The sequence below is a fragment of the Bactrocera tryoni genome, chromosome 4, assembly GCF_016617805.1.
Source record: "Bactrocera tryoni isolate S06 chromosome 4, CSIRO_BtryS06_freeze2, whole genome shotgun sequence".
In the NCBI taxonomy this organism is placed as follows: Eukaryota; Metazoa; Arthropoda; class Insecta; order Diptera; family Tephritidae; genus Bactrocera; species Bactrocera tryoni.
The window spans coordinates 42,834,696-42,851,388 of record NC_052502.1 but is presented as its reverse complement, the minus strand read 5'-3'; the positions used below and the strand labels follow the sequence as shown (position 1 = coordinate 42,851,388).

At 34.7% G+C, this 16,693-nt stretch overlaps 1 protein-coding gene across 1 annotated transcript; it reads right to left on the bottom strand.

The window, feature by feature from the left end:
* Window positions 1-13,754: 13,754 nt before the first annotated feature.
* On the bottom strand, window positions 13,755-15,196 carry LOC120774850. The gene is made up of 3 exons (XM_040104671.1): window positions 14,666-15,196; window positions 14,303-14,575; window positions 13,755-14,235 (listed from the first exon to the last, which is right to left on the bottom strand). The coding sequence occupies exons 1-3, from the start codon at window positions 14,735-14,737 to the stop codon at window positions 14,143-14,145; spliced, it is 438 nt and encodes a 145-aa protein (XP_039960605.1). The 5' UTR covers window positions 14,738-15,196; the 3' UTR covers window positions 13,755-14,142.
* Between the last annotated feature and the right edge of the window lie 1,497 nt (window positions 15,197-16,693).

Genomic DNA, 16,693 nt, shown 5'->3' with positions numbered 1-16,693 from the left:
CGGAATAAAGTGCGTATATGGATGGAGTTTTTGATTTTATGACCTTGGTTTGATATGGATTGTTGCCCAAGGCAATAATGCAATCTTCCAAGAATTATTGCTTAGATCGGATCATTGTAGCATATAGCTATCATATAAACTGAACAATCGAATTTAGGTGCTTGTGTAGAAAACTTTTTCTTTTACTTTATTGTTAAAGGAAACGATGTAATCCACAAAGAAATTGTTCAGATCGGTTTACTATAGCATATAGCTGCCATGCAAATAACAAAGTTCTGGTATTACTTAGGCGTTTTCAAACTTTGATGCTATCTAAGTTAACATTTTTTCTTATTGATCGTAAATTCAAGCTTTAAAGAGATAGCACAGAACACTATAATTTTTAGCGAGTCCAATTTCATCTTTGAGATAGTAAGGCTAACAACAAGTCGAAACCACAACTGGACTCATATCTACTCTGTTTAGCACTGAAGAGATTACTTTCCTTCATCTGCTGCCACCCAGTTTGCAGCGCATTTATTCGAATGACATGTTTCAGTCGTGTAGCCTTACCTAGCCACATTAACGACGGGTCGCACGTGCAACACGCTGGGGCTTTGTAAGCGAACGAAAAATGCAAACACTGCAAGGACAGTGAATTGTAATTTTGGCAATAGCGCTTTGATTAGCTCATATCATCACACCACAATTCATCAGCTATTGCATGCTCGATTATGAAATTGTACTTGTCGCTTAGGTACAATTTTATAGTGCTCTCTAGCGCTTTAAATTTCAGAACATCACTCGCAACAATTTTTCTGCGTAAAATAAATTTTTTTACACGAAAATGCATTGATACTCCAAATGTTTAGCTTATTTTTTATCTCAAAGTTATTCATCTACTTTAAGTTCGAGCGATGACCCTTATCCCACTAAATTAATTTGAATGCTATGTTGAACGGTTCATCATAATAACAGTTTCTTTCTAAATTGTAAAAAGTTCAGTGCATTTAGTTGAAGCTGATGCCAATAGCCCCCGCCGCTTTGTTGTTTTTCAGACGGTTAGTTGCTATTGGAACTTTTTCATGGTCGGACAATGGAACGTCTGCTCCATCGTCATCGTTCGGGGAATCGGGTTAACTATCTCCTGGTGTTATGCTTTCACTGCTATTCAGCAGGCTGGAGAAGTGTTCTCTCCATAATTTTAGTATTCTCTGGGCATCAGTCACTAGATCACCCCTGGGGGTTCTACAATAGTATGCTTCGGTCTCGATACTTTCTGTTAGCCGCCGTATCTTTTCGTAGATGCTGTAAGCGGATTTTTTGGCTACCCAGAAGTTATGTGATCTAAGACCGAAAGTCGTAAGCTACTTGAGTCATATATAAAAGAATCATTTCTGGTCACTCCCACGTAAATGGCGCTCAGAGAACTTTTCACACTTGCGTGAACTTCTACTCATGGCATTATCCCGTCACTTAAAGGCTTACGCCGAAGACCTGTCCATTTCAAAAGCGTTTTGTTTCAGCAAGATGGAGTAACTGCACACATAGCCAGATCGGATAATTTGAGATGTTTCACCACCGCGTGTGTATCATTATGTACATATATGTAGCTTTGTTAGTCTTACGAAAGTTAATAATATCACAAATGAGTTGCATATACATGTTGTCACGTTTAATAGTCCCAGAGGGCAAAGTGTTCGTAAAAAGTTAACCGCGCCTCAAAGAAAACTTCCGTATATGTAAAACGATGCAAGCACATTGTTGCTCCTAAAACTATTATCATATTCAAAGTACGTGCCAATGGAAGGAATCGAACGGCTATAATTGAAACCGAAAGTAAATTTACTGCTAAGGCCGAAGTAAGTAAGCCAAGCTTATAAGCATTTACTCAACAGATTCTGGCAAAATCATTTCCACCAAATTTGAGGACATTTGTGCCACAAATGCTGGCAGGCTCACTTTATATGCAGCACTATGCTCCTTGGCTAAACAAAAATTTAGTTCGTGCATTTGCTCCCATGTGACAGACGCAAGTAACACTTTATTATATACACAACAACATATCTATCTATTAGCATAACATACAACATATCGTCGTTATTGTTTCTTGCATAGACAAGCCAAATACATTAACACAGCTATATTAACAGCAAATAAATAAGGAAAAGTCCTGGTGAAACCAAATATTAGATACTCTCCTGTTTGTAGAAGATACCGATTACAATCAACTATTTCGACCGATTTTAACCATTTTCCTATTGAAGCTATGCGAGGGCTGCTATATATATTCTGGCCTAGGGCAACACTAAATGTTGTCAGGTGCAATCTGACATTTCCATTGGAAAGCTTGACATTTTTTAGCATAACATCACTCAGAACGTTTTGTCATTTAATCGTGAATTGTTTTATTTACAGGGAATTAAAAAATTCATCTCGGCCAACAAATGGAATTAACTCGTGAACATTTTCGTGCGATCACTTTTCACAACTTTCGACGTGGATTATCACGACAAGAGTGCATCGCTGAATTAAAATCTTTGTATGGCTATGAAGCACCAACCTATAGCACTGTGAAAACCTGGTACAACGAATTCAATCGTGGCCGACGCTCGCTCAGAGACGAATTCCGTGAAGGTCGTCCAAAAACAGCCGTTGTGCCAGAAAACATCGATGCCGTACGTGAACTGATAATGCAAGACCGTCATGTAACATACCTTCAGATAGAGGCATGCCTATGCATTTCTCCCACCAGCATACATTCTATATTGCATGAACACCTGGCCGTAAAAAAGGTTTGTTCTCGTTGGATCCCGCACAATTTGACAATCGCTCAAAAAAAGGCTCGTGTGGATTGGTGTAAAGAAATGATGAAAAAATACGATCGCGGTGCTTAAAAAGACGTTTATAAGATCGTCACAGGTGACGAATCATGGATCTATGCGTATGAGCCCGAAACAAAACAGCAATCGACAAAAAAAAATAAAAAGAAAATATTTATAAAAAAAACATTTTCGTTGATAAATATGCCTATTTACATTATTAGGCCAGAAATATATATAGCAACCTACGTATATGTAGAGGTATTAATTATCTAATTATCTAATGTTGAAAGAGGTAATATCATTTTATTGAAGTATATAGATAATCTTTTGTATTGAAATCAACAAGAGAGCTGAGCTCAAAAAAAAGACCGAAAAGAACGATTCCAAGACAACTATTGAAAATAAAACAGATCACAACATTATAAACTTGTCAGCACTTAAATCTTTTAATCTGAATTTACTTTGAATGGCTAGATAATGTCATAGATAGACTTAACCTAAACAATAATTATCTTAATCAAGAACATTTTAATATTTGTAACAAAGTATCAGCACAATTCCTATGTGTCGTGTGTGTATATTTAAACAAAATACTAAGGTGTGTATGTACCATACAAGTGAGGACAGATTTACACATACATTTTGTGCCGTTTTGTACTTCGGATTCAAATTGTTTCCATATTTCCTGCGCCCATTAGGCATATCTGAAGAGTTGAATTGTGTTATGCTGGTACCAGTATATAGTTAATGCCTTGCCATTAGTTATTAATGAATGGTGTGGTGGGAAACATGCTGGGAAATGCATGTGGTAGGGTGTCCGATTACTGAGCTCAGGACTCATAAGTAAATAGTCAATAGAAAAAAAAACACAATAGCTCTAAATAATATTTGTGCATATGTTTTCTATACTTACCCATACAGCTTCAAATAAGCTTATCTGCAGGGCAACCCTTAAACGTGTAGCATGGAGTTAAAGACGAACCAAGCACTGATGGAAGAGAACTTAATACTCGTACTCTACTATCGGAAATAATAATATTTGTAATCAACACTCAGTTTCATTTATGGTAGATCTGAATCATTTCATTTCATTTTCATTGGAAGACAGAAGAAAAGTATGAAACAATTTCACCCATTTTTAATAAAATTTGTTTGAGTTCTAAGCCAATTTATTAACATCATATTATTAAGACATCGCGCACATTGTCGGTAGATATGGCAAATAGTCAAAGAATGAAAGAAAAACTGAATAAAAGAACATCGAAATAAATATACATATATCGCATTAAAAAAAAAAACAATTTGTTTGACAACATAATACCTCGGTGATTACCTCTCTTTTGTCGTTAAATATATTGTAATTCCAGCAGTAACGAGGTCGGAGAACAGGAAAGTATCAATGGAGCCAATACTCTTGATAAAAAAAGTATATTGATAATAACAATATTTTAGGTGTAATACTACACCTTAAAAAAATTTGTCTATGACATCTTATTGCCTTCAGTATTTTAAAGTATGAAAAGGTAGTACTTGTACATCCGTTAAGAACCACCTCGACATGACCGCTGTTTGTTTACGATGCTAAAAGTATTTTTCGGCGATTTTGCCTTAAAACCAATGAACAACAAGTTTGCGTGAAATTTTGAGCTTACAGTGGAATCACCGTTGAAAATGTTACAGAAATGTTTTCGTGTGTCTACTTTACGAAGAGTGAAATTCCTCATAACCGGACACTCACTGTCGCAATGTCCGAAGAAGGAAGCTGTCCATTTCTTGGGGCGCGACAGAAAGGAGTGTTTAAAATGTTTCAATTGAACTAATAAATGCGAGCAAATTTCAGCCAGAAGTGAATGAATGATAATTAATCCATTAGCCTCCGTCGAGCCACCGCGAACAAGACGACAGCGGCGCAAAGCAATTTATTTACTGTGATAATTTTATGTATTGTTCTTAAAAAACTGTCTCAAAACGCCACAAATTAATAAGAATTTAAAAAGCGGAAACAATAAATAAATAAGTACACAATTTACTTGACAACTTTTATGAAATTTATGAGATTGAGATGAACGAAATATGTCCGGGTCTGAAATCTGCTCATGTCCGGGCATAGAAATTGGCTTTGTGTGAAAATAACAATAAATTAATCATTGGTTTTATATAAAACAAAAAGAAGTGGCAATGTTTTATTCATTAAATTTGTTCAATTATGGCAGATGTCCGGCTATGAGGACTCTTCGTAATGGGAAATTTCACTATATTTGATTAAAATCGCCATAAAAAAAGACATACGGAAATCAAACTTCACATGAACACGAAATACTATAAATATTATTGTATCAATATACGAAAAAATATTTATCGATTCAGTTTCCATGCGCAGTTATAAGGACCTGTCCGGGCTTAACTCGATTTTGTGTGTATATGTGAACTAGTACCTCAGGTTCTGTGATATCGTTCTGAAATTTGAACACATCCTTATCTACTCAGGAAGCTGCTCATTTTTAGCAATAAACTGAGCCATTAAAATCAAATTGTTATATAGAATGCTTGAAAACTTCGACAAGATAACTTTACAAAACTTTAGAGTTTAATTTTGTTCAATACAGATATAAAATTTCCGACCAAAATTTCCGAATCAGACCACTATAGCATACAGTTGTCGTTCAAACTCATTGGTCAAAATTTAAATAAAGATCTTCATAATAAATCTTTTTTCTTTAGTTCGACTTAGAAGTTGAGGGTTAACAACGTTGCTAGAACTATCAAAACTTTATCCGTTGAATATAAACCGGAGGCCGGTTACGTTTTCGGTTATAGTAATACATACATGGTAAAGTAAACAGAACTTAAAAAAAAGCAGAACAAATGGTTTTCGGCAAAATAAATTTATTTTATTCAAACTAGTCTCCTTCTGCTTCAATACAGCTTTTTGCATGGACCGAAAGCATGTCAAAGGAGTGTTTTAGCTCGTTGGCCGGTATGGCCGCCAGTATGCTGGCGCAAGTCTTTTGAATGGCCTCTACGCCAGCATAACGCTTTTCTTTCATGGGTAAATGCATTTTTCTGAAAAGGAAGAAGTCGAATGGTTAAAATGTGATTTTTGGTCAAATAATTGTCTTTCGAATGTAGGATTCTGAGCAATTTTTTGTCGTCAGTTAATTTGTGTGAAACAAACCGTGCACACACCTTTCGTAAGCCCAAATGTTCGGTCGAAATGCGATAAATCGATGTTTTGGAGATGTTCAATTCCATTTTCTTGAATTACAGTGATGATTTCGGCTGATTTTTAATTAATTCACGCAAAGTTTCGCTGGAATTTCCGGTGATAACGGATTTTGATTGGCCCACATGTTGGCCCAAAAAATGTTGCAAGTCGTGGAAATTTATTATCGGTTCACGCGACGCTTCGGTCGGTAATTCGAGCAATCAATGATCGGTTACGCAGCACATTAACTCTATCTGAAACCGGCCACAATGTTATAGTCATTGGGAAACCATATATAGCCACGGGTAAGAATTTTCCAATAAATCGGCGCTTCATGCTATACAAGTCCTAGACAACTGATGCCTTGAAAGAGTAAACTTCGGCACTGCAATAAGTCTGGAATTTATTCAAGCCAGCCGCGGCGGTCACTTGCCCGAAATCAATTTTAAAACATAATATCAAACTCTTATTTTTATAATAAAGCAAAATTCTTGACCACAACTTTAAATTATAAGTGTTTTTTTTTTTTTTTTGTTGTTGAAATCCACATGACTGAAAACAACACCCTTTACTTATTGAAATAAACTCATAACAAAAACACGCTTACCATCAGAAATGTCGTCTTGTCCGTTGGCCTTAATTAACACACAATTAATATCGATTGCCAATTTTTGCTTTCGTCTGCTACCTTTACCTTTTACTCGGTGTGCACACACATGCATGCAATTTATTTATCCTTTTAATTACGCCGCCACAGTTGCTGTTGTTGAAGCTTGGCTCTATTACAAAAGGATTTTTTCCCACTTGGTGTTATGAAATTATTTTGCTTTTTGGCTGCGCATATAATTTCATTATCTCATTGGCTACTCTTTGACACAAAGTTATGACAGTTCGCCGCCGGCTGTGAACGCATTTAAGCCTACGAATTCTACGCCGTCCAGCAAAGGACTTAATATTGCTAAAGCATATACTTTACGACGTGCAACACATAGGCACGTAGACTTTATTATGGCGACTCAATTGTCCTTACAATGCAAGAAGTGGTATTCCTTAATACATCTTTGTTTCCCATTTGCTGAATCATTTGTTGGACTTTTTACGACACGACAATGAATGTCTAAGCAACATAACTTGGACATGCTTGTTGCGTTTGAATGGGGATTTGTTATGCTGCGACAGTAAGTATTTAATATTAAAGAATAATATACTGTCTGTCAACCCGCAAATATATGTATGTATGTCTGCATGACTTTGGAAGAATTTAAGAACTAGCTCTTTGCAACTAAACATACAATTTATTGTACACTTTTGGCTGAAATGGTGAATGAAATATAGTTGGAACTATTACAGCGAGCGAAAGCTCCATAAATTCCCTAACTTGTGCATAGTGAAATATTTTAAGAATTTTTAAGATTTATTAGAGTGTGTGGATAACAAAATCTGCTGATATATTATTCTTTATTATTTTTCATAAAATTTGAGGTTTTATAAGTCAAAGTTGAAAAGACTGAACCATAGAAGTGTCTTCAGCCATTGTTAAGTACAATTCCAAAGCTCTCAAAACACTCGGTCGGTTTCCACTAAATTGGATGCCAGTCTATGGTATTTAATACAAATTTTCGTCCTCATATGTGTGGTAAATCTCTTCGGATAATGCGTAAAATATCTTTTTTCTTGTCCCCAAAGAAACTGCAGGTAAAGTGGGTCGCAGAATTACCAACGACAAAACCAAAGAAATGCGTATCAATACCACTTATACACATTAGAACATCCAAGTCGATGGTACGGATCTCTATAATGTGAAATAATTTTTTTTTCATAGTGTTATATCTGCAAACGGAGGATCAAGAGAAGACATCATCAACTGCATTAAAGGCGCCAACCAAACTTTCAACGCCTCGAAAGCGTGTTGTAGTTCCTGGGTCATTATGAGGCATACCAAAAGAAAAAGATTCAACTCCAATGTTCAGCAAACGCGAGTATATGGCTGCGAAACTTGGAATCTCGTAGCCTCTGATACTATTATTTTCAGAAATTTTTTTATTTTTATTGAAAAAATTGCAAATTTCAAATCCCTATGTTTAGTCGCCTAATTGAGATAATCAATCTTTGTCGCAGAAATTTTTAAAGTGTGAAAAGTGAACTTTCTGAATATGTGATGGTTATTTTTGAGGAACGAGAATTAGTTGGTGAAATTTTAGTTTGAATGAAAAAACGAAAATTCCTATGTTAAACCTAAAAAAAATAGCGACCCCTGTGAGTTAAGCTACAGCGCCTGGCTTGAGGGAGGATTGTTTGTTTGACAATCACTAACATTTGAGGGTGTAAGAGTTGAAAAAAAAATTCAAAATATTTTTTTGAAACACCCTAATATATATGGTACCCAAATAACAAAGAGCTTACTTTTTGGCTTACAAACATCTCGTTTGTACTTGATAAAACATACTAACATAAGTGTGACAAAATGTTGTAAACAAGTCGTTGCTGTTTGTGTAAAGAAAGCTGGTGCCGAAACTACGAGGTTTATTCAAAAAGTATAGCGTAGTTTGTATTTCTTAAGAAAATGTTTATTTATTCATAATTATCTATTTTCTCCCCTTCCAATCACTCCCAGATATATTGCACTTCTGCCAGCGATTTTTCCAATCTTCAAAGAACTTAAAAAAGGATTTTTTGTGATATTGTTCAGTTCCTCCTTCGATGGATCAATCGTAGCGTAACGTCGTCCTTTTATCGGCCTTTTCATTTTTGGGAAGAAAAATTTCACAGGGGGGCAGTTATGGAGAATTTGATGGCTACCGCACAGTTAATGTTGTGTTTCTAGCCAAAAATGCCACATTTTGTCGATCATCGCCAAAGTTATGGCGTCAAAATGGTTCTTTTTTAATAGAAAGTTACACTTCATTAATGTGTTCACCGAGTCAAAAATAATTGAAACGATGGAGGAATTGATCTTCGAACTGTTTAAGCTTCCATCGTATTCTTCGAATCTGGCGCAGCGGCTCTCTGCTGCCTATTGAGAGGATTTTGAAGACAACGGCAGATAGTGCATCATACACTTGCAATCAAAATTAAGTGAACATGTAATTTAGTAACCGCAATGACCACCTTTATTTTGTGATATCTTCGACAATCGCTGCGGCAACGAAAGACAATAGTTGTCTGGTGAAAATCTCGACCATATTTCTATAATTATACTCTTTAATTTATATAAACTCCGAGGTATTCTTTTGGTAAAGATACTTTTTAACCACGCCCATACATTTTCAATGAGAGAAAAATCGGGATCTTATGGGAACCATTCCAGCAACCTCAAGTTGCTATTTACAAAGGAGCTTTGCCATCTTGAAGGATAAAATCTTCGCCAATTAATCGCCTGCCTTCCGGTATGATGACTTCTGTGATTAAATTAAGATACACTAGAGCATTAACTTTGCCTTCAAGTATCACTATTTTTCCTATAATTTCGGCAGAAATGCAACCCAATTCTCAGCTTAAAATGTACTATAGGCTTTACACACTTGAATATCAATGCTTCGCCTTTTTTCGCCACACATACATTTGGCTACGACTATATATCATCCTTATCATTGATTCGTCCGTCCAAAGAATTTTTGCACAAAAGTTATTTGGTTTCAAGACTGCATAAAATTTCATCAGTTTTTCCAAGTTGACCTTGTTTATATAAGGAATCTCCTTGGTACCCTACCGTAGATGTCCCCTTCGTGTAAGCGTCTAAGAATCAAAGACAACAAGTGCACCCTATTTTTCCCTTACATCACCAGCTAAGCCTTAATGTTCGCCGCGGAAAAAAAACTATTTGATTTAGAAATATTTATATCACGTTTTTACGTAATTCCATGAATATTTTTATAATTTTGTGCACTCCTGAATTAGATTTGCTGAAAGTTTTTACAGTGCGTTCCGTCGTACTTAAGGGAGAATACCGCCTAGGATCTAGAATTTTGAAAAAATCGATTTTTTTTTTGCATATTTTGAAAGTTTAGATTTTCAAAAATATGACCTTGGAAGGATTTTTCAAAATTCAACTTATTTTCGGAGATACAGCCGATTTTGTGACGTGGCGTCCGTGTTCACTAGAATTGTCTCCTAAACTTTAAACGCGTTTCTCTCGAAACTATTTTTTTTGAGGTGGTTGACATAATTTCTCAAATTCTACTGAACTGATTCTTTTGAAATTCGGTATATATCTTCTTTATACAATGCTCTATCGTATCTGCCTTGGATTTCTAAAAATTTTGATTTGAAGTATTTTTAAAAAATTCGAAAAGGTCGAAAAAATCGGGTCAAAAATTTTTTTTTTCATGTCGACGCCATTTTGTTATTATTATTTTTTTTTTTTTTAAATAGTCAACGCGATAACGACATCCTTACTAATGAAGAATCTTCATGTTTCTTGTATTTTAGATCTCTACAAGGGTTGAAATCACGTCAACCAGGACGCACCATTTTTTTTCTGAAGCCCCCACTCCACCGGCCCGTATTTCGAAGAATTTTGTTTTTTTTTTTGCAATTTGTTTTTTTATTATTAAGATGTCAATAAAAAACATATAAAAAAATGTATAGTAAAAATGTTTTTTTTTATCTTAGTTTAAAAAATGACTAAAATTCATTCGTCTAGACCAGAATACCCCCTTAAACGTTGTAATTTTCCCATATTCATTAACTGAAATCAAATATTTACGAAAACAGGATATGATATAGAAATGTGGCTTAATAACATTTATTTCACTTAAGAGAGAAACTTTATATCTCCAGTAAAACCTATTTTGTTCAACATTTAAAATAAAAAAAAGCTTCACTTCGAATGAGTTTACACAGTTTTATTTGATAAAATATTGCCTGTTCATTTATTTATGATTCACCAATTTTTCAATTTGTTTGCTTATGCGCCAAGAACTTGCTCTGAAATGAATAGCTAGATGAAATTTAAAGTAACTGTAAATTAAATAATGTCGGTTATTATAAGGCCTTTGCACATTGCTCCTTACCGCAGAATACCCTAGGACAACATGTTCACAATAATAAATAATAAACAATAAAAAAGTAAAAAAAACAGTGTTTTTTTTTATAAAATAATTTTATATTTACACAAATTTTAGGAATTTTCAAAAAACCGATTTTATTTCTAAAAATACAAATAATTGAATATTTTCGAAGTTACACACAAATTTGAAAGGACGATTCAGAGTGCTTGGAAGTACAAGGCCAAACTTTAAACGCGTTTTTCTCAAAATAAAAAGTCGGTAACCAACATTACTCGAAGACATCTAAACGTTTAGTCTCAAATTTTAACACCAGCTTCTTAAATATATTTTTCAGTAGTTAATCGAAGATTGTTTCTCAGCAATAATTTTTTATTTTTTATAAACAATTTAAGTTCGAAGTTTTGGTCAAAAATCGATTTTTTTAGAAACCGCCATTTTGTTTTGCTTATTCCTTCGACTATTTACTTGATTTAATATTACTTTAACGAAATCTTTTTGCTCTTTTAATTTCAGAGACTCGAAATACAATCAAATAGGAAGGAAAGCAACATGTACGACTATTTTACGGTTTTCAAACGTTTACTTTCAAATCAAAATCTTTACTTAAAGAACATAAACGTGTCCAAGCGTGGGTTTTTTGCTACATCCTAGAACCGCTTAGATCTTATCACGTAGCAATAAATGGGTTTTGTTCTTGGCATCTACCTGTATGTTCTACAACCAAATGAGAATTGTGTCGTGCGGTTCGCTGCACGCAACTTTTCCCTTTCAAATACGCCAAAATGAAATTCGAAAACTAAGTTCAAATGCATAAAAGTTTCATTCATGTTGAAGAGTATATATTTGCAGGGCCAATATGCCCTAACTCCGTCGGCCAATCGTATTAACGAGAAAAATGTATTCTAATAGCGTTTACTTTTCTCTCAAAAATGTTGCATTTATGCTGCCTTATTCTCGGGCTGTCAAAGTTGCCTGCTCTTTTCTCAATATGTTTTCAGGTTCGATTGTTCTTTTCTCAAAGTGTTGCCTTCTAACCAGGCAAAATTGCATACATTTTCTATCCTCTCAAAACGACAGAGCGTCAGTTGCCGTGAATTTTTTTATGTTTTCTGAAAGTTTTAAAGTACTTTATTCAAGTTTTTGCACAAAGTAAAATTAGTCGATTAATTTCAATAAAATCATTATTGGAAAATGTGAGTTGATCATTTCATCGTCATCATCTTCAGAGAATGAAATGAGGTTACTCAGACTCAGCTGTAAAAGGAAAAGTTTTAAATGAGAATTATTTTCAATGGCTTAGAGTTTATAAAGTTTTTATTATTATCCTTCACAACCTTAGACTGATATTATTTTTAAGAAATCTAAGTAATACTTAAATTAAATTAAATTAAAATAAATGTTGATATAAGATTTAATTGGCATTGTCTTTAAGGGAGTATTCTGGTCTAGAAATTTAAAAAAATCGATATTTTATATATTTTCAAAGTTTAACTATTCAAGAATATGTGTACAAGAAGATTTTTCAAAATTCAAATTATTTTCGGAGATATATGCATTTTTCTGACCCGGCATCCAAACTGGTTCCGGCGGAACTAATCGAACAAAAGACTTTACGCGAAACCTTAAACGCGTTTTTCTAAAAACTGACTTTTTCGGAACGATACCCACGATTTCTCAGGTTCCACTTTGAATTTTATTTAGGGTGTTCTTTATAGGGTGTTCTTTATAGTCTTGTCTGTGGTTAGAACTAGCCCCGTCCCGAAATTTTTATTTTTATTATTTTTAAAAAAATCGAAATAGTCAGAAAAAGTGATACAAAAAAACTCTTTTTTTCAGGCAGTCGCCATTTTGTGAAAAAAAATTTTCCCGCTTTTCCGCAGTTCCGGCCATTGCAACATTATTACAGATTAATAATATTTTTTTTTTTTTTTTTTGGTTTCAGATAACTAGGAGGATTGAAGGTATGGTCACGTGGAAATTTGTAGAGACCACCCACTTGGTCAGCTCATAATTTTGAAATTTTTTACTTTTTTTAGTTCTTAATTATTTTCTGTACTCTTCTAAAATTAACAAATAACTAATAAAAAAAATGGATAATAAAAATATTAATTACCTTTTTTACGACACTTTAAAAATTACCTGAAATTCATGCTTCTAGACCAGAATACCACCTTAAGGGTTTGTACCGATTAATTTGACTTAAAAAGCTTAAAACAGTGATGACATGAGAAAGGTTGCCCTAGTATAAAATGAACAACTTCGGCAATGTTAATATGTTGGCTGTTGGCTTTCCTCAACTTAAGTATTTAAGCGTCGATGTAATATTATAATAACTACTAATACACAGAGTAATATGTATGTAAATGAATTAAAAAATAGTTCAAATATAGTTAATTATCAGTATAGTTCCAAGATCTCAATCTAACATGAAACTCTGAGCGATTGCAGAACATTTAATGGTAGCAGGAAGGAATCTCTTGAGGCTGTACGAAATATTACTACTTGACCAACAGACCAAAATTAATACTTTAAAACAAAAAATTTTATAATTTTACATGCCTTTCCTAATTCCGAAAACTTCGACTATATTTCCCTGGATTTAGTTTGCAACGAGCGCGAGCCAATTCAAAGGCATGCTTGCCAAATTCAATTATATAGTCAGCATATAGACCATTTATATTTGTTTTTTGCACATAATACAAGATATATGTAAGCAAATATATTTTTTTTTATATAAATATATGTATATATGTATATAAGTACTTGGAATCCAAACTTAAATGCTTTAAAGTCATCTGACTGTACAAGAGTATTTTTGTTGCTGTGTGAAGACCGAAAGCAGGTTCGACTTCTGAATCAAAGTTATGCAAGTCATTACTGCTTAAGTGCAACTTACAACACTAAATACATGCAAAAGTTATTTATACTAATATTACATACTGGTAATTATCTAACATTACATACTGTTTACTAAACATTATTTTGAAACACTTTGCAATGGCAGCAGGCACTTCATTAGAGACAGGCAAGTGATATCGACATGGGTAATATCCACAAACATATATGAAATATTTCCTAAACGGCGAAAATACTGTTATCTGCAACAACCTTCACATACACACTACTACGTCTGCGTGCTCATATCACGCTGGCGGTATCGCCTATAGTTGCACCAGGCCTCCAAGGCGTACAAGCAGAATGCAACATAGCCGAAAAACTGCGGAGCAAAAGCATGCATAATTATTAGTTATTATATGTATGTATGTATGTGTGTGTATACGCACCGCTGCAATGGAGTAGGTCACCAGCGCCAACGTCAGCGCGGCGGATGAGGCAAGAAAGCACAGAACGGCGAGTGTGGCATGAACATACAGCTCAAACCTGGTTGCATTGCACAAGTGCCGCCTACAAAGCCGCATTTCGCAAAAATTATTCAAAAACACCAGCGCACTGCCGAGGCAGGCGCACGCCATCACACACATGTAGACGAGGCCGCGCAGATTCGTCACTGGCGCCGAGCTAACAGCAATGCATGTGATGCCAGCCACGGCACATAGCTAAGAGATGAAGAGATGAAAAGCGGAGAAAAATGTGAAGAAAAATATAATAAAAATTTACTGAATCATAGCTGCATTGCGCGCGCTTACCATACAGAGCAGTTTGGCTAAACCGGAAGAGCTGCGGGCATAGAGTCGATCGTAGCCGGATGTAGAGAACATTTTCTGTGTATGACTGTTGCATAAACAGCAGCGTTATTACTGCGTGCGGAAGCGTTCCTGTTGCAAGCGAACACTTGGCTTATTTGAGCTTACTTTTTGACTGGAGGAATATATGGATGTCTACACTAATAATACGAACTTTGTTTACACAAAATATTTGGAAAATATTTATACAACTGTTATTTCGTGCATAAGCAAATACAAAAACAACTTCATATACTGCTTGTTTTCCGTTTGGCGTATACTATTGTCGGTATATTTCGTTTATCTGCAATATTTTTGTTGAAATATTTTTTGTATGGTTATGCGAGTATCGTTCAGCAGTCTTATCAAATTTCGGAACACTTGTATCTTTCGCACTTCGCAGCGAACAACAAATTAAACGGCACAGGCGGACACACTCGGCCGCACTTATGAAACGCTCGACGGCAACTGCCCGGCGTAGCAGATTACTCACTCATCTCTTTTGATGATTTTCTGTTTTTTCCAAATTTGTATATATTGTATGTATGTATGTATGTATGTATAATAGAATGTTTATAAATTGAAATGTACAATTTCACATTGTTCTTTTCGCTGAAAAGAAATGCGCTCACTTAATCGCACACAAATGAGTTGAAATCGAAATGCTATTTTAAATTATTGTGCGTACTTAATGAGCGTAGAATCAAGCGCTCACACACACATACACACACGTAGACGAACAATCGTTTTGCTCGTATGTGCCATAAATGCCAACTTTCACGCAGCTTTTCAAAGCAAACCGACCGCTATTGTCGCTTATCAAATTTGGCTCAGCTGTAATACAATCGAATTCACACACGCCAGAGCGTAGAGCGGCACTCACTCCACTCGCCAATTCTCGCAACCGCTCTGGTGTGCTCCACGACGTTTGTGCACTTGATTAAACGTCGATTAAAATTATTGAATACCGCCTCAATATAGAGTGACCAGTTATAGGGTTTTTCTTATCACGAACACATTTGGTACACACGACAGTCTGGTTGTGGACTTTTCACAGTCACCACACGATATGTAGAGCAGAGTCTCAGTGCATAATCACTTTGTGTATATACAATAGGGTGATTCAAAAAAAAAATTTTTTTTTTGCAATTGGTACCCGCAAAAATAGGTTCCTAGACACCTCTAAAAAAGCCTCTCCAAATATGAGTTTTTAATTGTAACGGGAAGGTCCTCCGCCTAACGGTTTTCTATTTTTTCTTATTATCAGATAGAAAAATTTATATCTCGCTTCCAACTACTTGAAAAAATATTTTGTTCCTTAGATTTTATAGGAAATTGAATGCTCTACAAAAAAGGTGAATTATGATTTTTTCGTAAACCCAACCGTTTAAAAGATATTAACAGTTAAAGTTTGATTATTTTTGGGAAAATTTTTTATTTCTTATGAATTTTATAACTCAATGAAAAAAAATTATTATGAATAGGTAGAGGTGTCTAGGAACCTATTTTTGCGAGTACCAATTGAAAAAAAAAAAAATTTTTTTTGAATCACCCTAATATACAAGTATGTACATATATAGTGAATTGTACTATTTATATATGTATGGTATGTGTGTGTGTGCATACTGAAAAAATATATTCGAGAAATTTGAAGCGCCTTAGACATGGAAACAAAAACAAATTAAAATGTAGGCGCTTTAGCAAGCGGTTTTCTAAGTAGTAATAATAAAATGAGTAAATATTCCACTTGAATAAATATACATATATATCAGCCTCTAAAAAGTTTGTCAGCACTTTCAAGAAATGTAATATCTAATTTTCAACAATTAATTAACGAAAAAGTAAGAGAAAATGTTTCGAAAGCAAAAGCATTTCAAACAGTGTTGAATACACAGTGCAGTGCGCGGGCTTGAACCACCTTGAGGTCCGGGTCCGGTCCGGGGAAATCGAAATTCGATGTTTATTTACATTTATGTCTGAATTACATATATT

Bases quoted from the DNA above. Each gene is read 5' to 3' on its own strand.
- LOC120774850 (XM_040104671.1), bottom strand. From the start codon at position 14,737: ATGTTCTCTACATCCGGCTACGATCGACTCTATGCCCGCAGCTCTTCC. The intron at 14,576-14,665 runs GTAAGCGCGCGC...TTCATCTCTTAG, and splicing joins TAGCCAAACTGCTCTGTATG to CTATGTGCCGTGGCTGGCAT. The intron at 14,236-14,302 runs GTGCGTATACAC...TTTGCTCCGCAG, and splicing joins TGACCTACTCCATTGCAGCG to TTTTTCGGCTATGTTGCATT.